Source organism: Cyclopterus lumpus, chromosome 1 (assembly GCF_009769545.1).
Source record: "Cyclopterus lumpus isolate fCycLum1 chromosome 1, fCycLum1.pri, whole genome shotgun sequence".
NCBI lineage: Eukaryota > Metazoa > Chordata > Actinopteri > Perciformes > Cyclopteridae > Cyclopterus > Cyclopterus lumpus.
In genome coordinates this window covers 5,711,836-5,733,362 of record NC_046966.1, presented here as the reverse complement: position 1 = coordinate 5,733,362, position 21,527 = coordinate 5,711,836, and the positions used below count along the sequence as shown (strand labels likewise).

Here is a 21,527-nt window from a genome sequence, read left to right as displayed (position 1 = left end):
GGAGGGAGGCAGAGGTGGCGGAGGATAGACGGGAGGTCGAGGGGGGTGAAAACTCTCCCCGGCTTTGCTAGAATGGGGGACAACAGAGAGTTTGCTGTTAAAGGTGGGGTGATCTGCTGCTCTCCCCGGGCCGAGGCCCTGTGGAATGTCAGCGGCAGCCAGAACAACTCGGCATGTGCCAAAGCCTCCACTCTGCCTTCTTATCAAACCGGGAAACTGGATCCCTGGAGTAGCTGCCCTCAATAGCTTTACAGTGTAGCCTGAGACCACTCGGGGCCCACAGTGCAGAGACACATTAGCAGGGATCGCCTTACATGTAAACTGGTAGCGCATGACAGCAGTTCTAGTCCCTGTGCTCGCTCACTGAAAAGCCATTCAGTCAGACACAAACAACGCTGCCCTAAAGCTACGTGTAGCTCCCAAACAACACAAGTGTTTCAAGGAGTGAAACGCCAGTCAGCCCTCTTGAAAAACAGCACGCGGTGAAGTTGAGGTAGTAACTTTTTCGACACTGTACCGACAGCTGAGCTCAGCGAGCACTGCAAGTGTGGGAGAAAAGGAGTGGAAGGTGGCCACCTAGTGGATGAAGGACCAACAAGCGCTTCCCAAAACAAAGCAGCCTCGACTTTGCGACAACTTGTTACATTGCCTCCTAGTTGTGAGCCGTTCAACCAGTACGGTTTTTAATATTTGGTTTTTAGAGGTCTGAAGAGGTAAAGTCATCGTGAAACATGAAATGAATATTGTTTAGTGTAGAAATATGACACCATGCTTTAAAGTTGACTATAAGCTGCTGTTCATACCGCACACCTTTTCACACGCTGTCCTTTATTCATATCAATAACGTCACTCTAAAAGAAATCTGCTGATGCTGTTTGAAGATTAATCTCTTCTTTTCTTTTCTTCTCCACAGTCCTGGTTCCTCTGACGAGGCCTCTCTGAATCAAGAGCTAAAATTGTGTCATGAAAATTGGAAATTTGAAAAACAAACACGTCACCGCTGATTAAGAACAGACTGCTGACACTAAAAGGTCTTTCTCTCTAGCCAACACTATTCAAAGTACTACTACGAACTCCAAAAGAAACAACCCCACACCAACCCAAGAGGACTCACAATCCAACCCGATTTGAACAGGAACCCCCCCCACCCCCCCCCCCACCCCCCCTTGTGCAGGAGGCTTCAATGAGATTGAGTGGACAGACTCGGAATGCGAGGAAGAAGAGGAACTGTCTCGCACCAACACACACACACACACACACACACACACCACCACCACCACCACCACCAAACGTCAGAAAGGAAACACAATATGGCAACCTGACAAATGACCAATCATTCATTTGTTGTTTCTTTTGTATTTTTTTAATATTTTCATTTTTTTTTAAATCATTTTTAATTTCTTTCATTGTGTTGTCGCCACAATGAAACTCCATGCATTGGCTGGGTGATCCAAAAAATCAAACAAAAAACATAGTGGTAAACGGTGAAGTCGGATGCGCGCGTGGCAAAAGATCGCCACCTAAATGTGCACGCCTCCATCTCTGTGCATCTCCCATCTGACCGCCACCGCCCCCACATGGAGCTCAGCGCTGCGCAGGGTCCAGACCGCCAACCGCGTCGCCACGCTCTCGCCGCTTCATCCGCTCAGCCCTGAGCCTCTTCTAATTTCTGATTGGCCAATCATGGTGGCACCATCCGATGGTGTGACATATATGCACTAAGTGGCTGGTCTTTGTTTACCTGTCAAAAGTATCAGGGCGTCCTGCTGCGGGAGAAACGATAGCATGAGGCGAGCGCTAGCGAGCGAACACACGACAGACGGTCATAACACTAACTCTACATGTGCTCTTTCGTCCCCCTCACCTATGCACTATTAATTTTTGATAAGGGATGAACGGTATTGCACACCGATGGTCAGATGAGCGATTAGAGAAGTGAGTCGAGGCTGGCCGCCACAGCGGGGATGTGGCTACGCTAACGGTCAAAGTCAAGGCCCTGACACATGCAGCGCACGCACACGCACACACACACGCACGCTTGTAGACAGCACATACAGACATTATCATATTATTCATTAACGTGGACTTTACTTTACAGTTATGCACACGCAGCATCAGCTTCATATTATCGGCTTTCATTTTGTTTGTAGGTGATTTCTTGCGATTTCTTTTTTGGCCAGATTTGGTTTTGGTTTTTGTCTCACTTGGATTGTTTTAACCTTCTCCTGCATGTCACAACACTTCCTATTTTTCTGTAGTTTGCAGTAATACATTAAGTATCGGATTTCAGCAAATCAGTAACAGTAGTTTCTCAAATCTCTCGCGTATGGACAGCACAGTAACAACAGCTCATCACATGCAGCCCCCATTGCTTCACCTTGTCTCCCTTAAGAAAACCCAGAGCACTACACACACGCACACACACTCGCACACAGGCGCACGTATAGAATGCACACCAACACCACCAACAACCTGACAGAAAATAATAACGGGAAGCCTTTATATTTGGTTCTCCAAACTGCCTTTGTTAATGGTTTTTCATTCACTTAAGATTTGTCCTTTTTTCAATTTGAGATATATGTTGGGGTTTTTTTCTACGTCAATGTTCACATTCAAATTTGCGATCCGTATCATTCTCGCCATGAAACAATCCACCAAAAGCCGAACTCACAAAATAACTGGACTGCCCAGCTGTTGGTTCTATTTTGCAGGGATAATGAACAGGGCTGAGACCTCGTTTTCAGCCACTCTAGTAACATTAGCTCTATGTACTAAAACCATATATCAAGACTATAACAATATATGAAAGTGCCTCTGTATTCCCTTCATGCAATTAGTAATAAACTTGACTTCAGGTTCTCTTCCCACGGACAAGCTAAAGCTACGGGGGATGGTAGCGCTGGTGCTTGTGGGAACCATTGGCCGAGGACAGATCTTTATAGAGGACTGCAAACCTTTTTTTGTGTAAAGACAGAGAGAGAGAGATCTTATACATATATATTTATGATATATGCTCCTTTTTAACTTTTACTACATGAGCTGGCAGTCTAGTTATTTTCTGAACTCTCACCCCCCATCCTTACACACACACATACACACACACACATACACACACACCCCGTTTCAGTAACATCAGCTTACTGTCACCCGTACGAATCAAACGACACTCGCCATCTGCAGCGCAGCATCATAACGACTAGATGTCAAAAAAAATCGACAGTAGGTTTGAAGAAAAAAAAAAAGTGTTTGTTTTTTGATGGAAAGTATTATTATTGAAAAATATGTGTCGATTGAGCCACGTGCAATGCATTGGGTAGATCATTGTGTTTGTCTGTTAGAGATTTTTAAGAAAGCTAAGAGAAAAGAGAAAAAAAATGTATTTGTTTCAAAGTCCATAAGCTCCGGGACTCTAAACCAGGGGGCCATGAAAAATCCTAGTCTTTGTAAGTTTGGGGGTATTTGTTTTTATTTCCTTTGTCTCTTTTTTATGTTTTATGTGTAATCAATTGTTTATAAAAATGTGGGAGGGCTGAAGAAAAAAAAAATTCTACACAACTTGGGGGGGAAAATATTCTCTATCAGATAAAATCTGGTGCTTTAACACTATAAAGTACATTCAGAGCTATTGTACATGAATGGTAATGAACAAAAATAACAGACCATTTAGGAAACAGCATTATTCCTCTCTATTTTTATTCTTCTTCTATTTGTATAGAGTTGGGGGAGAGGTTCCTATTCCTTCAGGTTGTGACACAAAAGGCATTTTGGTTCAACCTTTAGAGAGAAAAAAACACAACAAACTGATACTGTCAAGAAACAATTCAGATGACTTTTCCGTGCACTGCCTGAAACTCACCAGCAAGAAAAGAAAAAAAACAACCCTCCCAATTTAACTCATTTTTATCTCATACATTGGCATATTTAAGTACTCCCGTACTGCGGGAGATGCTTCGCATCCAGACCTCTTTTATTCCCATGATCATGTTTCTGAATCTAGAGCTGGATTAAAACCCAGCAGGTTGCGTTGAGACCCACATGCAATGGAAAGAGTAAATAAAAAACATATAAAAGTAGCTTAAAAATCCGGAAGAATGCGATTGAACCCGTTTCTGAAACAGGCAGAAGGCGAGCCTCTCCCCTGTTGCACCCCCTCCTCTGTAAATGACTCTTATAGTGCTTGTGCTGTAGTGTATAGTTTCCCAGCAGTTAAAGGTTGTCCCTTAAAAGTGCCTTTTGTTCACAGACTCCATTTTGTAATCCAGATCGCCCCCTCTTTTTTTTTCTTTTTCTTTCACGAAGCGGCTCGGAGGTAACCGGTCGCCCCGGAGTGCCGCGAGGAGGCAAAAGGTCAGCGCTCAGGGACGACTCGTTATTTCCTCCCGCCTTCGAAATTAATCCCCTCCATTGTACCACCCCTATATCCTCTCTTCCTTTTCAAAGCCGTATATAGATGTATACACACGTATGTGTATATATCTAGTACAAAAGGAAACTGGTGTGAATTAGTTCTTTACTTTTTATTGATAAATGACAAAAAAAAAAAAAAAAAAAAAAAACTTTTGAAAAGGCAAAAAAACTTGTTCTCGTTCAGCTCTTGCTTTTTTCTCCCCCTCTGTCTCCGCTGTCTGTTTTCTCTTAGACACTGGAGTAGTCTGTAACTGTGTGTCCGTCACTCTCTCTCTCTCTCTCTCTCTCTCTCTCTCTCTCTCTCTCTCCGTCTCTCTCTCTCTCTCTCTCTCCCGCCCTCTCCACTATTGTGGGAGGGTGGGAGGAGAACAAAAAAATTATTGCCGAAAAAACTTTTGTCTGAGCAGAATGCAGTTAGCTCACATGTTATTCTTGTCTGTATGCTTCACATTGTATTACCATACCCATCTTCTTCAGCTTCTCCATTCAACAGCTAATGTAAGTGAACAAATTACGCTGACGGGCTTTTGGGGGTGTCCTTGGGTGGGTTAGGAAAAAGGACGACCGGGGTTTAGGGTTGAGGAGGTATCGACGGACAGGGTCGAGAGGGCTGGACGAACTGCTTCAGGATGTCGGAAAGGGGCTGCTTCAACTAGGATAAGAGTTTGCTCTTCTGTTTTAGCTATTTATTTTTTGGCTTTGTTTTATTCCCCCTCTTTTTTCATTTCTTTTTTTTTTGGTTTCCTTTTAATTTGGATTTCTTTTTAATATTTGCTATCAGGGTATGCTGTCGTTTAGGCCCTCCTCGAGGAGGCCTTTGGACTGTAATTGAAAGCTACAAGCACCTTATAACCGGACTTGTCCTGCACGAGGCTGAAAGAGGTGGACGGGGGGGGATTGCATTTCCAGGACATAGCCACATCCATTTAAACCAATCTTATGAAGTGAAGTATTATTGTTCACGGCCCAGCAGTATTATCCACTTACAACACACCAAACAGATCGATAAAAAGGCCAGCGTGAACCTGATCCCTCAGATATTTGAGGAATCAGGGGAGTCCCTCCATTAGCCTCCTCTGACCACCTCATGCTGGACTGCTCCGTGTCTGTTCTGTTGTTCATTTTGTTCCCTTGATCTTCTTAAGCGTGTATGGTTATCGGTGTAATAGGCAGCACCCTAGGCCCCCTGACCCCCAGCTCTTCTACGCCTGTCTAACGCCCTCAGTGCAGCACCACTTCTTTGTGAGAACACCCCCAGAGCTCTAGGTGAAATGCATGTGTTAATTACAGTTTCTTTTCCATAAGAAGAAAAACACAGTTTGAGAAGAGCAGCACCTGATTGAATAAAAAAGGATGTTCTTGACTGTACCATCTCGCTGTGTGCTGCGTCTTTATTTCCACCGACCAAAGTCCGCTCGTTAGCTGCATGATGTAACAAGCAAAGTGGCTGTAAGGTTCATTCTGTAAATCATTACTGATAATAAGCAAATGCGCACTAAACTGAGATGGTGTGTGTTATACTTCACGGTGAGCATGTCGGCACGCTAGCGTAGCTGTCGACTCTTATAGACGTCATATTGGGATTATAAAGCCTTCACTCAAGAAGTGCAAAGCACACAAGTTTATTTCATGAAACAATTTGGAAAGTGACCAGTTAAATTTCTTTAAAATGTGCATTTAAATAAACAAATATGTGATAATAATCAAAAGAAATTTAATTACAGTATACTTTCAATTCAAGTACTCTAGGTTTGAGGATATACTGTGAATAAAAGAGTATTCTTACAGAATAGTAGTGGGGAACTCTGAGGCAACATATTAAAATAGAGTTTAAAATTGAAGCCTAGAGGTCGAGATATCCCGACTTTTTTCATGAAAGGCTTGATCCTCCATTTCCATCTCCACAAAAGGTGCAACATACGGGATTCGGCTTCGTTCACGAGAACAAAGGAAGGAAAAGAGTCTCCCACTCTTGCATATTGCACCTTTAATTGAACCAACACATATCCGTGCTGGGTTAATTCCCGTGTCTTTCAAACTCCATGTCCCCCGTTTGTAGATCAGGCTTCAAAAAGTCTCCGACCGTAGAAAGAGGATATAGAACTGTTTTCACCGCACTCCTAATTACAAGGAATCTGACCAGTAAAGTTTACCTTGAGGTAATAAATAGCCGCAAAAATGCAGACGCAAAGTGCTTTTACCCGGCCCTCATCATTTATAGAGTGAGGAGGGTTCTTTGCAAAAAGATCATTTTAGATTGTTATGGTTACATCACTAAAAGAAAATCTATTTTTCAGCTTTAGAGTTTCTCAAAGGCACAATAACGTACATGAACAAAAAAAAGCAAAGCACTGAATTATGAATTCAGCTGAAGTAACATATTCAAACATCTTTGGCCTGAACATAAAGCAAAGTGCTCACTTAAGTGTACCACGTAACAGAACAGCATTTTAAAGTACTGGCGAATGTAGATCTTTGTTTTTAAGTAACTGAAGAGCTTCAGGTCGACTGGACCTCAAGGTCCGGCCTGGTCCGTCCGATTGGCTTCTTCATCTTGCCGCTCTGTCCTCTTGAAAGATAATTAAAAAATACATTGCTTATTTTTATTTATTGTGTTTTTATGTGACAAAGATATATGTACTTGAAGATAATCTACCTGCTGTAAGGTCAGTTTCCTGCACTGGGTATTTTTGCTCCTCACCATCAGACAGACTGTCTTCTCGTCCTTCTGAAGGAGAAGACGGCGGCCCATTTTGAACTGGGAGCAGTGGTGCATCCTGGACGTTGGGAGATTTCACAGTGAGATTTTTCAAGGGGCCTCACACCAACTTAAGATATAGATTGTGGAGGGAGACGCTCACCTCTCCACCGTGCGTAGCCTTCGGTGGAGGACTTGTCTCTTGGACCGAAGGGCTGTAATCAGAGGGAAATGGTATTGCAGCAAACTCAGGGGTCAGTGGAGGACGAATACTACGAGGCTGCTTTCCATTTAGGAGGAGGTGGTGGTGGAGGAGGAGCTGTGGCCTTAATGTGTGAAGAAGCCGATATTAGAGAAAGCCAAAGTCACACTGTGTATCCAATCTAGGCCTTGGTCCACAGGACACCTCTACAGCTGTTTTGTTTCAACGAAAACAAGCACAAATCTATCACCTGACTAGTCAGGAGACACCTGCTATCCTCGACTCCCACAATCTCCTCCTCTGTCCAGGTGCGCGTGCGCGACGGGGTCAACGCCAAGATGCCAAACAAACATGACTGGAGTGTATTTGTGTTCATGATAGTTTGGTTGCCGGCTGGTCTGAACATGTTTGAATTTGACGACTATTAGAGGCAGTTTTACAAAGACAACCACACCCATATGCTACAGTAAAAACATATATATTATGTCTGTGTATACAAAGAGACAAGCTTCTCTCCACCAACTTTATGCCGTGTATGTACGACGTGTGTTTTTGCATCATCAGTACTTCCGGCCTATTGCCTCATAATTCATCCATCGTGTGCCGATTTGTTAGCAGATGTGGATTGTATAGCGTGTATACAGTGTTAACCCGAATATAATAATGGAGGAATAAGACAACGTGGGGCATCACTTTAGTTTCCGTCGAACTCTGTCATCCAAAAAGTAAAACTTTCATTGTCACATGTCAACTTGTCAACTTCAGCACCTCTAATTGGCTGTTCCATTTGTCCATCAAACAGTAACTGAATTAACCCTATAAAGACTGCATATGACAATGCAAATATATCATATAATTGAGAACACATTTCCTTGTGTATGTTAACACGATTATATACCAAACTATAGCGATATAGTATACGTGTTAAATGTGATAATATTCCGCTTTCGTTCTGAATGCGCGAGGAGCCCGGAACTGAAGGCGGAAGTGCTGTGTTTTGCAAGGTTCCCGATGACGTCATTCCGGTTAGTGGTTTTATTGTCAACACAAGAAGGTGAAAACGCAACCGGGCTAAAGAAGCACCTCGCGTGACGGTTACACTCTCCGTCGGCGGCCGTCTCGGTCCAGCTCGACGCGGAGCGTTTATTCCGCTCACAGAGTGACGTCACTGCTCCCGTCGGTTGTTCTCCCGTCGAGCTCTCAACGGAATGACAGCAAACTACCGGCGGAGCTAACGTCTAGACAACTGGGTTGAAACACGGCGGTCTCCGGTTGAGCCTCTCATGGTGGTCTCGGCTCGATGGGGAACTGCCTGTTCTTTCAAGGCGCGGACGACCTGTCGCTGCTGAACGAGTCCGAGGGGGGCAGTCTGCCCGGAGAGCCGCCGCCGTCCTACCAGGTGAGCTTCCCCGGGGCTCCACTTGAACACTCTGGTTGTTTAGGACGTCGGTGATTGTGTTCCGTTAAAGGTTAATTAACTCCGGTACGTCACCGCCTGGTCCCGTGCGTCTCGGTGAACAACGGAGCAGCATTGAACAGGCTGCGATGTGATTCCGCGTTGTCATGTGGAGGACACGATAATGTACTTTAATGTAAGAGAAGGTCACCGCGTGGCGTGGCTCCCTCTATGGAGCACTTCTTCCATACTGTGAGCTTCCAGTATTGAGGACCACGGGTGTCACGAGGCCACGTGACGGTGTGGTCACGTCACGATTACCCTGGGGAAAATACTTTGGAATTCATTCTGGAAATTACTTTAGTTTATTATTTAGTAATAACATAATAAACGCGCATCTGTTTATTTTGTAGTGAACATCCTTTTTAGTGAAAAACAAACATCATAAATCATAAAAGGTCTCCCTGCATGAATACAGCATGCATTAAACAACATCCACTTCTCAACATATTAGAAGACACAATTATAAATGTTTGTGAAAAATCGTTTATTCATGTTGGAAGTTCTGACCTCAGTTACAGCTGTAAGTATACTTTTTGTTTTTCAGAACCTCAGTATCTATAATGCATATATATATATATATATATATATATATATATATATATATATATATATATATATATATGCTGACATCACATAAGCTATAAATTAAAATAGATAGATGTATACATTTGGTTGTAGCAGCAGCAAGCAAAGTCAACATCAAATATTAATATTAAGTATGAAAAACAAAATGGTGCTTTTTATTTCATCCATCACGACGTGTTTTACAAGGTCTGGTGACTTCTAAAACTGACACGATCAGCTTGACAAATGAATCAGCCTCAGAGTTCCCGGGCTGTCATGCAAAGGGGGCGTCTAAAATCCTCCATCAGAGAAGACTTGCTTCATAAATGATGCGTGTTTTCTTCGGTTGCAGGAGCGCTCCCAGTCTGTGCAGGTGTACCATCCCACCCCGGGGGAGAGTCGCCTGGCTTACCAGCTGACCGAGGAGGAGCAGGTCCGCATTGCCCAGCGGATCGGTCTCATCCATCACCTGCCCAAAGGCGTCTTCGAGTTGGGCTCCGACCCCTCTGACAAGAAAGTTAAAGAGTGGGTATATATATATATTTGTTGTATAAGTTTGTTGTGTATGTTCTGATCAAACACAACAGACTGGGTCAATTCTATGGGTTTATTTGAATGTGAGATCAGGTGCTGCGGCAGTAAAAGAACAGTGTTCCCCAAAAACACAGCTCTTCATCATCTGCTCTCTCCCTTGTCAGTAAATCTCAGTTGACGTTAGTTATGCTGGTTAAAATGAAAAAAAAACAGATCGATGAGGACATGTTGTTTTTTTCAGACACTGCGTGTGCAAAACTGTTTTCTGTTTACTTTACATGTTTAATCTCAAGGAGATTAACCTGAGCTGATTTTCCAAACATTCTCGTCACACATGAAGATCGTGAACTCTGTTTCTCCCCCTCCCCCCCACCACCAGATGTGTGATCTGCATGATGGATTTTGAGTACGGCGACCCCATCCGGTTCTTGCCCTGCCTTCACATCTACCACGTGGACTGCATTGACCCCTGGCTGATGCGCTCCTTCACCTGCCCCTCCTGCATGGAGCCGGTCGACGCAGCCCTGCTGTCCTCTTACGAAACCAACTGAGCGGCCCCGCGGCGGCTGCTCCTGCCTAAAAGTAACTGCACCTTTTTGTAGCCGAAAACTGTCCAAGCTGTTCCGACGGGTAGCCGAGGTGACGTGGCATCATGCAGACGTTCGAAAGGGTGTTTTATGATGCAGGGAGGTGTTGAGAACTGTGCCCGACAGCTTGCTTAAAGTCTGATATGCACCTATTTGGGCTTTGGAAACTCTTTGCCTTTTAACAGTAGGACGACGTGCCAAATCAAGCGAGATGAAGAATATGGAAAGCTGTACACGTAGTAGCTAAATATGACTGCAAATCAATGTCATTTTTGTACGATGCATGTTACCATCGTGATTTACTTCCCCTTTCTAGATGTAATGTGCAATATGTAATATCAATGGAGAAAATGCAGGAAATGTGTCTCAGTCCAGTGAATTTTTTGTGTTTTTTAAAGCACATGTGGCCTTGAATGTCACACAACAACACAGGCCTCTACTGATATGCAATCATCAGAACACAGATATTAGGGGGGGGGGGTTCCCAGAAGGGTTCCCAGAAGGGTTCCCAGAAGCGTTCACAGAAGCGTTCACAGAAGCGTTCACAGAAGTGTTCACGTCTACAGCGCGATGAGATATAATGGTCTCCATTTGGTTGCAATTCATTTCATTTTACTACGGTTTTTCCTTTTTGAAGCTGCTTTTATAAACGGGATCTCTTTTTTTTTGCCTTCCAACAATATGGATCATGTCCTTTTGCTTTGCCTTGAGTGTGTGTGTGTGTGCTCCGTTTAGTTTTAATAATCGGTCCTTGGTGTGCCCTTTTCATTGTTTACTGCCAGTAACATTTACAAAGACAAGATATGCTGTGCACCTTGGCGTACTCCTCGTGTGTGGTGGGTAGAGATTGGCATGTCAGTTGTAAACTTGTTGTAGTTCACTCTCTTTTTCTAGTTCCAAGCTGTTGGGGTTTGTTTTGTGGCGACGGCCTTCTTACAGCAAGGGATGCATTTCCAGAGCTCCTGGGTCTGGCAAACAAAAACACTTTAATCTTTTGGTATTAAAGGTGCACTCTGACTGCGTAATGTATACTACAAACAAGTAAAAGCAGTCGAAAGGAATGTGTCCCGAATGTAAAGCATCCTTTCAGCTTTTAAATATCTGGACAGTACACGTGACAAAAGGACATTTCTGAATCACTCAAGCTGCTGTGCCTTTTTAAAGGTTGAGGAAAGCCAATTCCTGTGAAGTACAATCATTTCTGACATGACTTTATTTTAGTTGTCCTCTAGAGGGAAGCAGATACCAGCACTGTACTGATTTGTGTCACTATGAATTAGGCCAGAAATAAAGCCAGCATTTAACTCTGACTGCTGTTAACAATTTGTTTTAATTTGTGTGTAATGCACAGATTTGAATGAAAATCATGAAACTACAATAAAAGTGGACACCAGATTTGAAACTGTACGCGGTGTCTTTTTCGTTATCGCGTGTTCGAGGTGTAGTAGATGGTTTGCCAGCAGTTCAGTTTATTAAATGTGCAATTATGTGATAACAGCAGGCTCAATGTCACCCAGCTGCTCACGGAACACAGCGTGCCTGAGCCGTGCGCACTAAAGCACAGACGGACACGTCAAAGCTGCACGACAAGGAGAGAGGTTTTTCAACAAGATTTTTATTTTAAAAAAGGTCATATTTACAGTTTTAAAAGCACACTTTAATTCACACTGGGTGTGTTACACAAACAAAATCCACTTTAATGCCAACCTTGATAATAAGGTTTATAAGTATTTTACAGTATTTAGTCATTTTGCCGGCATTTCAAACCCTCCAAGATTTATTTTATTTTTATTTTTTAGACTGTGTACATTCACGGCAACAGACATAGTATTTATTGTTGTGTATTGTCTCTTAAAAAGCATAGATTCCTATACTGACTGTGGCCAGAGCCACAAAGAGACCCAGCAGCGTCCTGAGCAGCGCGGAGGATTGGACGATGGCTCTGGGGATCTGGAGCATCTTCGCCGGTGTGGTGTGTGTTGACAAAGTCTGCAGCTTGTTTTCAGGGACACTCAGCAGCATCTTCTGCAAATCATCAAAAACCTGTAAAAAGGAGAAAAAAAATAATAATAAGGGCTTAAACCGTTTCAAGAGCAATGTTTAGTCTCCTGAGTTGACGGTGGCATTTCTGTCTCCGCCGCTGCGTACCTGAATGTTTAACTCGAACGCTCTGACGGCCTCCTCCAGCACGCCGTTCCTCTCCTCCTCCGTGAGCTCCACGCTGTTCATCCGGCTGCGATACAGCTGTTTGAACCGGTTGGGGCTGGACACACCGGGGAAGGCAAAGAACGAGAGACCCTCGCTGCCCTTCAGCCCCATGGACTTCTGGGCGATTCGACCCAGGACCTGACCTCCAGACAGGTCACCGAGGTAACGAGTGTAAGCATGGGCAACCAGAAATTCAGGGTTTTCTTTACCGATCTGAAGAAGAAAAAGCAGAGGGGAAGAGTGTTATTTCAGTATCATACAGTAGAGAAACAAATGTTTGATACACACACACACACACACAAAATAGTAATTAATTATGAAACATACTTGTCTGAGTCTGTGGCAGTATCTTTTAGTGGCAGCCGGGACAACAACCTTCTCTCTCCAGTCCTGGCCGTTGAAATATTCCAGGTCTTTCTCGAGGGTGCCCAGTCGGGCCAGTTCAGCCGGGAAGTAAATGGGAGCGACACATGGGTGGTGGGAGTTCCTGTCCATCTCTTCCTCCAAGACCTTGTAGACTTCATACAGCGAGCACAGGAGGAGCTGGAGAAGAGGAGGAGGTGTTGTCAAGACGAGGAGAGCCGAGTAGCCAAAACAAAAAAGGCTTGAAATGTGGCGTTACCTTATGCTGCGGCATGGTGACCTGTCCCCTCTGGAAGCTCAGCATCAGCTCTGTGTTTTCAGCCCTGACGTGACTCTCCTTTGTCACCTCTTTGATTTGTTCCGACAGATCACTGCAAAAAGAAAACGTGCAAGAGGTAAGAGAGGAAGGATGTGCATCGTATGCACCGCTACAGATGTGTGTCTGACGTACAGCTGTGTGTCTGACGTACAGCTGATAAGACTTATCAGCTTATGCAGGCGCAGGGACCTCGGAGCATTTAAAAAAGGATGAACGTGGCATTGTTCAGTGGAATGTGAAGAAAGAATAATAAATCACAGCAGCTCATTCTCACCTGTTCGTCATCTGCTCTGTTGTTGTCTGTGTCTCGGTCTCCATTGTGGCCCTGGAAAAAAAAAAAGAAAGAAAAAAAAAAAAGTTGGTCACATTTCAAGAGCTATGAAATGTCAGCAGGAGGTTATGGGAACAAAGCCCCAAAAGAACCGCACTGTGGGTGTGTTTTTACTCACCAGTTAGGAAGCAGTCGTCAGGTCGTTGGGATCGTCGTGCACAGTGATTCACGGGTTTCTCTTTGGACGTGCAGTACAACTTGTGCTCTGTCGCCTCCAGTCTCTCCCCCCTTTTATAGGATCCTCCTCTGTCTCCTCCCTCCTGCAGCTGAATGAAAACAGGAACACTGCGTCACAAAACCTCAGTTTAACGTGAGATGGCAACTTCAGCGAGAACAGTGGGAGGGACTGAGAGTTAACATGATGCAGCAACTCTGAGAAACGACTTCGGAAAAGTTCAAAGGGAGGGACCGCGGGACTTAACATGAGTAAGGACGTTTTCAGCTCTAAACATGACGCTGCAGCATCTGGAGAGGAGGAGCCCGTCCTCAAAGTACAACTGAGAATCTGAGTTTCAGAGAATCCAGAGAGGGGAAGTGGTGCCACGGTGACTCATGTTGGAGAGAGTGAGAAAGACAAACACGTGATTGTGTCAAAGACGAACACCAACAGGGTCCAGTTCTTTAGAAACACGAACAGGTTTAACCACGTTAAATGGCCACTGATGAGTTTAATGGGAACAGTGTTTTTAATGGTTAAAAGGGAAAATAGAACAAGAGGCGATACTGAGAAAGAGCAGATCAGAGCAGTTACACTGTTTATAACTACTTTATTTCACTTTTTCATTATTTGTTTTTTTGGACGGGGTTGGGATCAGATTGTTGTGCAAGTTCTTTCGAGCATGTCACTACACGCTCAAATGAATTATCATTAACCTTAAATACACTAAAGATTTAGCGTTTAGGATATTTGAGGACAGGGGGAGGAGTTAGGTCAAGTTGGAAGGATATCCACAGATTTAATAACTCGTTCGCGAAACGGTGTTGAAACACAAACGACACGTCTCTGTAGATGTAGCGATGTCGAGAACAAGCTACAACCTTAATGAACCTTTATTTGATCAAAACGGGTCGTTCTCCGAGCCGGACCAATAACATCGGTATCAATGCGCGGCCGGCTGTGAGACGGGTGCGCAGGGACCGTCCGCAAAGGAAAATACATACGATAAAAATAATTAATAAATTCACTGTTAAGAAGTGTAGAATGACCGACATCCTTTCATACATAAATAGGCTCATCCTGGTTGTACTACAGCTGTTATGTTGATGACATTTGCTTTGGATTAATTATGGTGAATTGTTATTGGAAATAATAATCAATAATGACCAAAAACCCTTTGCACATCAATGGGCTCCTGTTTTGTTGTACTGCAACTGTTATTTTGGTCAAATGTGGTTTGGATTTATTATGTCATGTCATTTCATTTCATTTAGCTGACGCTTTTTATCCAAAGCGACTTACAATCATGTTACATTCATACACTGTAGAACAGCTACAGGGAACAATGCAGGGTTAAGTGTTTTGCTCAAGGACACATCGACTAGGGCAGGGATTGAACCGCAACCCCCCTGATTGAAAGACGGGCATGCTAACCACTGGCCCAGTGGTGAATCTTTATTGGAAACAATATGCAATAACTTCAAGTTTATAAAGTGTAGAATGATACAAATATGTTCATCCATCAATGGGCTCATCTTGGTCTCAATTTTGTTTTTTAGGACAAATTATTGTAGCTTTACCAACAGAGAATTATTGTTGGTTGAACATAATTTGATGGCGCTACACTGCATTAGAATTAGTTTTTTTTAAATTGTGCATTTGATTAAGAATTACTGTTGTCCTACGACCAATATGAGCCCATTGATCAACATAACAGCTGTAGTACAACCAGGAGGAGCCTCTTGATGTATGAAACGATGTGGGTCATTCTACACTTCATAACAGTGAAGTTATTGAATATTGTTGTCGTATGTATTTTCCGCATTGCACTTTGCAGACGGTCTCTGCGCACCCGTCTCACAGCCGGCCGCGCATTAATACCAACGTTATTGGTCCAGCTCGGTCAAATAAAGGTTCATTAAGATTGTAGTTTAATGAACTACATCTACAGAGACGTGTCGTTTGTGTTTTAACACCGTTTCGCGAACGAGTTATTAATCCGGGTTATAAATCCGAATCGGTGAAACTCTTTCCAACTGTAACTGGGAGGAGGTGACACGTGTTGCACAGATTGTGAAAACCCTTTCAAGCAAATGTGAGATTCATAGACCGGAAATCCCTCGGATGAAGTTTGTTCATTGCAACCTTTGCTCACAAATCATTTGTATCAACTCAGTATACACTGAACGGACAGCGATGTTATATTTAGAGAGCAGTCCTGGATATATAAGTTAGTGTAGTCTTTAGTGATACTTAAATATTGTCAATTTTGACAAAATATGTCTCTGGATGCTGCTACCTAATTGGAAATAAGAGGCCAGGCCCAAAAGCAGAAAAACCCAGCCACACATCCTACTTTAGGCCATGAAGTACACTTAGGACTATTAGGTAAAGGCCAACGTAAAATGTTTTATTTTAAATGAATTGATGTAGAAAAATGTCTTATTGAAAAAAATAATTATTGAAGACCACCTACGAATATCAAATACCTATTTCGAGAGGATAATTGTATGTACAAAATAAAGATAAAGAACTGCAGACGAAGGCGCCTCTGCACAGCTGCAGCAGGACGCCTAATGAGTCATCTATTTAAATCACGTAAGCGCCGCGCGCTGCGGCCTTAACGTGACTCAGCAGAGCGACGGGGGCTCCCACTAACCGTGAGTCAGCGCGTTGCCGTCCTCTCCCTTCTGATTGTGGGTCAGACTGACACAACGTGTGTCGACCTCAAATGAGCCGCATTGTATTTCAGCGTGTTGGCCGCATGTCAGCCGACAGAACCCGGATGTGTCGTTCACCAAAGTCTCCCTAGATTAACGTGATTTCTTCTAGCCCTGAACCTGGAAACGTCGACGACGTTGCACTCTGGTGACACGTGACTTGTTAAATTACAGCCCGTCCTCGACTCACAGACTTAGTTTGTCTTAATTTGTTGTAACGTTAGAAACCGACTCAACCGGCTGCATTAAAGAGCCAACATTTAAAGGCGTTATTACGTAACCAGTAAACTAATCCAGCTCCCTTAATGTTGCTTACTAAGCACTAAAGCCACGTGGGGTGATTTGGAAATACAGGTTCATGTTAATGATTCCTTCACTTAGCCAAATGCCCTACTTCTGTCACATCAGCCAAACGCATGTTGTGGTCTGGCATCCACGTTGACAACAGATTAAAATGTGACATGCAATAAACTTTATTCTTTCTTTCAACCACACCCGGGGCTCATACTGCGATATGACTGCTGTGACGTGTCCGTGCCTCTCATCCTCGAGTGTGCAGAGAAGCAGCCCCGCTGAGAGGAGACAGCCAGGGATGGAGGAAGAGGTCCCTCAAAGACCTGAGACGATGGACGTGGAGGAGGCCGATCCAGGGTTTGAGGCGTGTAGCACCAAGAGGTGGAACCGGGGCACTGCGCTTGGTATTGGGTGGTAGTTTACAGAAATTAAGTTTCATCCGCAGCAAAGTACCAGTTGTGACAAACAATGCACGTTATTTATTCTGATCTATTATCTTGGTTGTTATGTTATTGACACATGTTTGTGGGTGTATCCCAAAGCTGCAGGTATTTGAACTCTGAACCCACTTTGTTGTGGCTCTGCTTCTTAAACGTGTGATTCATTTGAATTCCATATATGTGATGGCTTATTAGTCACTTTGTTTCTTCTTTTCTTCAGGAACCGGAAGGCCTGATCAACAGGGAGAGGAACCCATCTGGTAAGAGGCTTTTCAGTGCGTTCAGTTCCCCATGCGTCAGCTGTGTAGATGGCTGAGGAGGGTTTTATTTTTAAACTCTCACGAATCCACAACGGCTGTCATGTAGTCGGTCTCACTGGTGAATGTTGAGTACGTTTCAGCTAAAACGTCCGTGACCAATCCATATGGACACAATGCGACCTAAAGATGCAGGAGGGGCACTCCATACGAGGAAGATATGGAAAACAACGTCTGTTCTTAAATATGAATACATGACATATTGCAGGTAACAGTGAGGCTGAGTCCTCTGGCCTCACCCCTGCTTATCCAGTCTGTGTGCCACCATGCCAATGGGAGGAAGGAGGAGGAGGAGGAGGAGGAGAAGAAGGAGAAGGAGAGGTGAGAGAACAGATGAGATTAAATGTATTGTACCGTGTCGGGTTACATTTGCCTGTGGGTGTTACGATTGTAAGAGTTCATTCAAACTGTAGTCTCATCCCCTCCCTGTGTAAACTGTCTCTCAGGATATCCAAGACCTGTTGTTGCGTTCCTGTTGCACAGCAGAGGGCAGCATTGAGCCGGTAGTTATCCTCTATGAGGTTCAGTTTATTTCTACTTTCACTTCTGCTCTTCATCATGTTTCTACCTCTCTGTTGCTCCCAGACAAGTCCAAGCTCCATGCTGGAGTACTGGGAGTACTCTGATAACCAGCACGATAACCAGCACGACATGGCCGACTGTCCTGCAGCCAGGACCATCATCACCCCTCCTGCCACTCCAGCAGCCCACAGGCCTCGTCTGTTCATACCCGTTAATAGTTCAGAGGCAGCCGCTGCGTCTGCATTGAGCTCTGTGGTTAAATCCGTGGTGCGCAGCCCCGTGACTGACGGCTGCGGCCCCATCGGTTCTATGTGCAGTCCCACCAGTTCAGCCTGGGACACTCTGGGATCCACGTCCAGGAGTCCTGGCTGCTCTGACCGGGATCCGGTCAGTGCTGCAGCGCACCTCCACCTGTTGGGAGAATCCTTGTCCCTGATTGGACACCATCTCCAGGAGACAAGTGTGAGTAGTAGTGTAGGGAAAACAATGTTTTATAATTAAATACTGGTCTGGAAAACTTTTATTCTTTTTTATTATGAAGATATTACATGGATCTCTAAATTCTGCCCAAGTACCCCCTGACCAGCATAAAATATTATATATGGACTTGTGAATGTGGTTGCAATTGTTGTGGCCAGTTGACAGATTAAGGCAGTTGACGATTGCTTTGAAATCAGGAATACTAAATATGAAATGTGGTTTGTTGAACTTCCGGGTTAAGTTGTTTTATTGTGCCTCTGAGACAGCGACAGCCGTGACGGGATGTTTTCTAGTTCCGTCCTCGTGAACGCAGTATCTCAGGCCTGGAGGGACTTTCTTCATATTTAGCACACACGTCCACCTAAACTCGAGGTTGAACTGATTCGACTTTGGTGGTCAAAGGTCACCGTGACCTCAAAACTCAATAATTCATATGCTAATTCTGACCATTTTAACCCAAATGTCTTTGAGGATGAAGTAATGAAAGTGATGGCATTCGGCACAGATATGGACGTAAGCTGCACCCTGACTGGTTGGTGGAGACAGAGGCAGTTATTCTAGTTGAACTTATTACGGCATGATTTTCTTTAGTCATGCCTGGCTGATATCTTTTGTAATGAAATCTCCCATAACTGCTGCAGTACTCCAAAGTACACCTGGAGGTACTCGTACCCCCATTTTTTAAATCACTGACAAAAATAATAACGGGCTCTGTACATTCATAATTACATATCCATATTTTGAATCTTATCGGTCTCCAAACAGATCATGGCTCACGGCAGGTTTGACCTATTATTGCTGACCAGACTGCTCTTCTCACCAGATCAATGCTCTGATTATAACTCTGAGGTTAATATAGGACTTGACTGATTGCTACAATGACTGCATATTGCCTGCTGTGATTTACATTCATACTAGTGATTATTATCTGGCATACACATGAGTAGAGAGGCTGTCACTCGCCAACACTGCAGCTCCCAGTCTGGTTCTTTTACACATCTTCACAGGATTATTGCTGACCAACATTAACGGTTTCAAAAGTACAGATTTATAGTGGCGTAATGTTATAAAGTTGGCGTCTGGCGCCACCTCCTGACAATAACAGGGAGCTGGCTAGTGTTGTCCCTCCTGATTATTGTTACATATCATCACAGTGTGATGGTTGGTTAGTTATCAATAACTAAGATGATCCGTTCCAATCAAATGCATGTAGAATACCACCAGCTTGGCACCGACGGGAGTTCAGTGGTGCAATGAACCCTTCCTCCTTTTTAAATATTAATTGGAGATGAGAGCTATTATGAGATGAACATTAAACTGTCCACCCACTAACGGACGACACACCCATGCTCTGCATCAGGAGCTGCTGATGGCTTTGTTTCTTCTTCTCTCTGCAGAAAGCGGTGAGCGTGTCGAGCAGCGTGTCTCTGCTCTTGGACTCCCTGCTGTGCGCTCTGGCTCCTCTCATCGGCCTCACCGCACAGATCCCAGAGCTCAGGAGCTGCACCCAGCACACACTGGTGAGAGATGCAGCCGCTTAAATGTGCATATACACACCATTTATCATACAGATTTAATGTAATATTTTCATTGTTGTTTTTTGTTTTTTTTAAGCCCTCCACTCTGGAAAACATTTCCTTTCTGATGCCCGGGTTGTGAGTGATGATGACCTCACTGACGGCTCATAGCACATGATGACTCGATGGGCCAGCGTACATGTTCACACAGGAAATACATCTCAAATCTGTTTTGTTGGACAAGAATATTTGTTTGCACCATAGAAACCATTTGAGTTGACTTTGATATGTCAGGATACTTGCTTGTATTTCTTGTTTAATTAAGAGGTGTGTAAAGATTGAATTGTGTAACTGGACACATTAAAAGTGTCAATTTATTTTCTTCTGCTTCACAGTGAAGTTGATCATGCGTCTCTGTGGATGTACTACATAGTCTCCTAAATGAAACTACAAGTTAATTTAAAGTAATATAAACTATATATTTAGCACCTGATACTTTTGACTGCATATAAACACAGAAGCCCCAATTTCACATCTGTGTAATTCTAGTAAATAAAATAATTGACATTCCAGGAGGTGGCGCTGTGCTTCACAATGAATCCCTATTGTTTTCCACACGCAGTCTAGTCTTGTAGAATTTAAAGAACAAGAACATGTTTTAAATATTATACTTAATCAAATGCCATATATCCTAGCTATGCAGCTCAGGTTTATTGTTCACCAACTGGGCAAGAGGAAACAAAGTTTGCTAGTGAAAGAGAACTCAAGTTCTCTAAATAAACCCTTTAAATAAATAAATTGGCATTTGTACACATTTTTCCAAGCACTTTTTGTATTAGCTCCATACTTCTGACTCATTATACCCGATCAGAACAAACTAAAACTACCATGAAAACTGAAAATACCAAACTCTTTTTAAAGTAACCTTATTTCATATCTAATGTTTTCAAATGTTGCTCACAGTTTATGGGATCTGCTCATTCAAACCTTCAATGTGACTAATTAACTCGTGGCAAGGTAAACACATGCTTTGAGAGTCATTTCAATTTAGCTTTTACAAATTATTAATTGACCACAGGTTAGCTTTGTGAGACCATTTTATTATGAGGTCGTCAGTCTTTAATTTCTGTAATATTTCAACACCTGAAATACCTGATATGATGAATGAATTCATTCAACAGCTGTGGCCAGAGGCTTTATGTCTTCAGGTCATTGAACTGGTTTGATTTTGGTCAAACTAAAAACATTCATAAGCTAATTATGACAATTTCATACAAACGTCTCATGACATTGTGGACGCACACTGGTGTAAACTACCACTTGAGTGGTTTGGTGGAGGCCGACGACTGCGAAGCGTTGATTCTAGTTTTATATTCAATACGATCCAAAAGCCTTTCAGGCTTTCTAA

The 21,527-nt window shown here is 43.5% G+C and overlaps 4 protein-coding genes and 1 long non-coding RNA gene across 24 annotated transcripts in view; 3 read left to right on the top strand and 2 right to left on the bottom strand.

The window, feature by feature from the left end:
* LOC117728761 (nuclear factor 1 X-type-like) overlaps positions 1-5,405 on the top strand; it is a 104,732-nt gene extending 99,327 nt beyond the window's left edge. For all 17 annotated transcript variants that reach the window (XM_034529619.1, XM_034529649.1, XM_034529705.1 and 14 more), the window contains one exon: positions 914-5,405. In XM_034529619.1, the coding sequence (XP_034385510.1) occupies positions 914-928 (15 nt within the window). In that variant the 3' untranslated portion in view covers positions 929-5,405. The remainder of the gene's footprint in view (positions 1-913) is intronic.
* LOC117728878 lies at positions 5,185-8,025 on the bottom strand. The gene is made up of 3 exons (XR_004609269.1): positions 7,269-8,025; positions 7,064-7,184; positions 5,185-6,976 (listed from the first exon to the last, which is right to left on the bottom strand). It is a non-coding gene; the product is annotated as an uncharacterized LOC117728878 (long non-coding RNA).
* Positions 8,026-8,092: 67 nt separating this feature from the next.
* Positions 8,093-11,849, top strand: rnf11a (ring finger protein 11a). The gene is made up of 3 exons (XM_034529799.1): positions 8,093-8,706; positions 9,683-9,855; positions 10,244-11,849. The coding sequence occupies exons 1-3, from the start codon at positions 8,608-8,610 to the stop codon at positions 10,413-10,415; spliced, it is 444 nt and encodes a 147-aa protein (XP_034385690.1). The 5' UTR covers positions 8,093-8,607; the 3' UTR covers positions 10,416-11,849.
* Positions 11,850-12,063: 214 nt separating this feature from the next.
* LOC117728858 (heme oxygenase-like) lies at positions 12,064-13,900 on the bottom strand. Its single transcript, XM_034529789.1, has 6 exons — positions 13,791-13,900; positions 13,616-13,666; positions 13,282-13,393; positions 12,987-13,202; positions 12,600-12,872; positions 12,064-12,494 (listed from the first exon to the last, which is right to left on the bottom strand). The coding sequence occupies exons 2-6, from the start codon at positions 13,657-13,659 to the stop codon at positions 12,303-12,305; spliced, it is 837 nt and encodes a 278-aa protein (XP_034385680.1). The 5' UTR covers positions 13,660-13,666; positions 13,791-13,900; the 3' UTR covers positions 12,064-12,302.
* A 55-nt stretch (positions 13,901-13,955) lies between these two features.
* LOC117728836 lies at positions 13,956-21,419 on the top strand. 4 transcript variants are annotated; one of them, XM_034529778.1, is made up of 8 exons: positions 13,956-14,098; positions 17,109-17,207; positions 17,504-17,543; positions 17,809-17,921; positions 18,047-18,103; positions 18,186-18,584; positions 20,000-20,122; positions 20,217-21,419. In XM_034529778.1, exons 2-8 carry the CDS (start codon positions 17,142-17,144, stop codon positions 20,259-20,261), a joined length of 843 nt encoding a protein of 280 aa, XP_034385669.1. In that variant the 5' UTR covers positions 13,956-14,098; positions 17,109-17,141; the 3' UTR covers positions 20,262-21,419. The 4 variants fall into 4 exon arrangements, with proteins under 4 accessions (XP_034385669.1, XP_034385660.1, XP_034385642.1 ...); XM_034529769.1 differs by having other exon boundaries at positions 17,102-17,207; XM_034529751.1 differs by having other exon boundaries at positions 17,102-17,247.
* The last annotated feature ends 108 nt before the right edge of the window (positions 21,420-21,527 follow it).

What these genes read in the sequence shown, in the direction of transcription:
- rnf11a (XM_034529799.1), top strand. Translation starts at nt 8,608, where the DNA reads ATGGGGAACTGCCTGTTCTTTCAAGGCGCGGACGACCTGTCGCTGCTG. An exon ending in AGCCGCCGCCGTCCTACCAG is followed by an intron (nt 8,707 to 9,682) that starts GTGAGCTTCCCC and finishes CTTCGGTTGCAG; the next exon opens with GAGCGCTCCCAGTCTGTGCA. An exon ending in TCTGACAAGAAAGTTAAAGA is followed by an intron (nt 9,856 to 10,243) that starts GTGGGTATATAT and finishes CCCCACCACCAG; the next exon opens with ATGTGTGATCTGCATGATGG.
- LOC117728836 (XM_034529751.1), top strand. An exon ending in CAGGGAGAGGAACCCATCTG is followed by an intron (nt 17,544 to 17,808) that starts GTAAGAGGCTTT and finishes GACATATTGCAG; the next exon opens with GTAACAGTGAGGCTGAGTCC. An exon ending in GCTGCACCCAGCACACACTG is followed by an intron (nt 20,123 to 20,216) that starts GTGAGAGATGCA and finishes GTTTTTTTTAAG; the next exon opens with CCCTCCACTCTGGAAAACAT.
- LOC117728858 (XM_034529789.1), bottom strand. Translation starts at nt 13,659, where the DNA reads ATGGAGACCGAGACACAGACAACAACAGAGCAGATGACGAACAG. An exon ending in TCACCATGCCGCAGCATAAG is followed by an intron (nt 13,203 to 13,281) that starts GTAACGCCACAT and finishes CCTCTTCTCCAG; the next exon opens with CTCCTCCTGTGCTCGCTGTA. An exon ending in ACTGCCACAGACTCAGACAA is followed by an intron (nt 12,873 to 12,986) that starts GTATGTTTCATA and finishes TTTCTTCTTCAG; the next exon opens with ATCGGTAAAGAAAACCCTGA.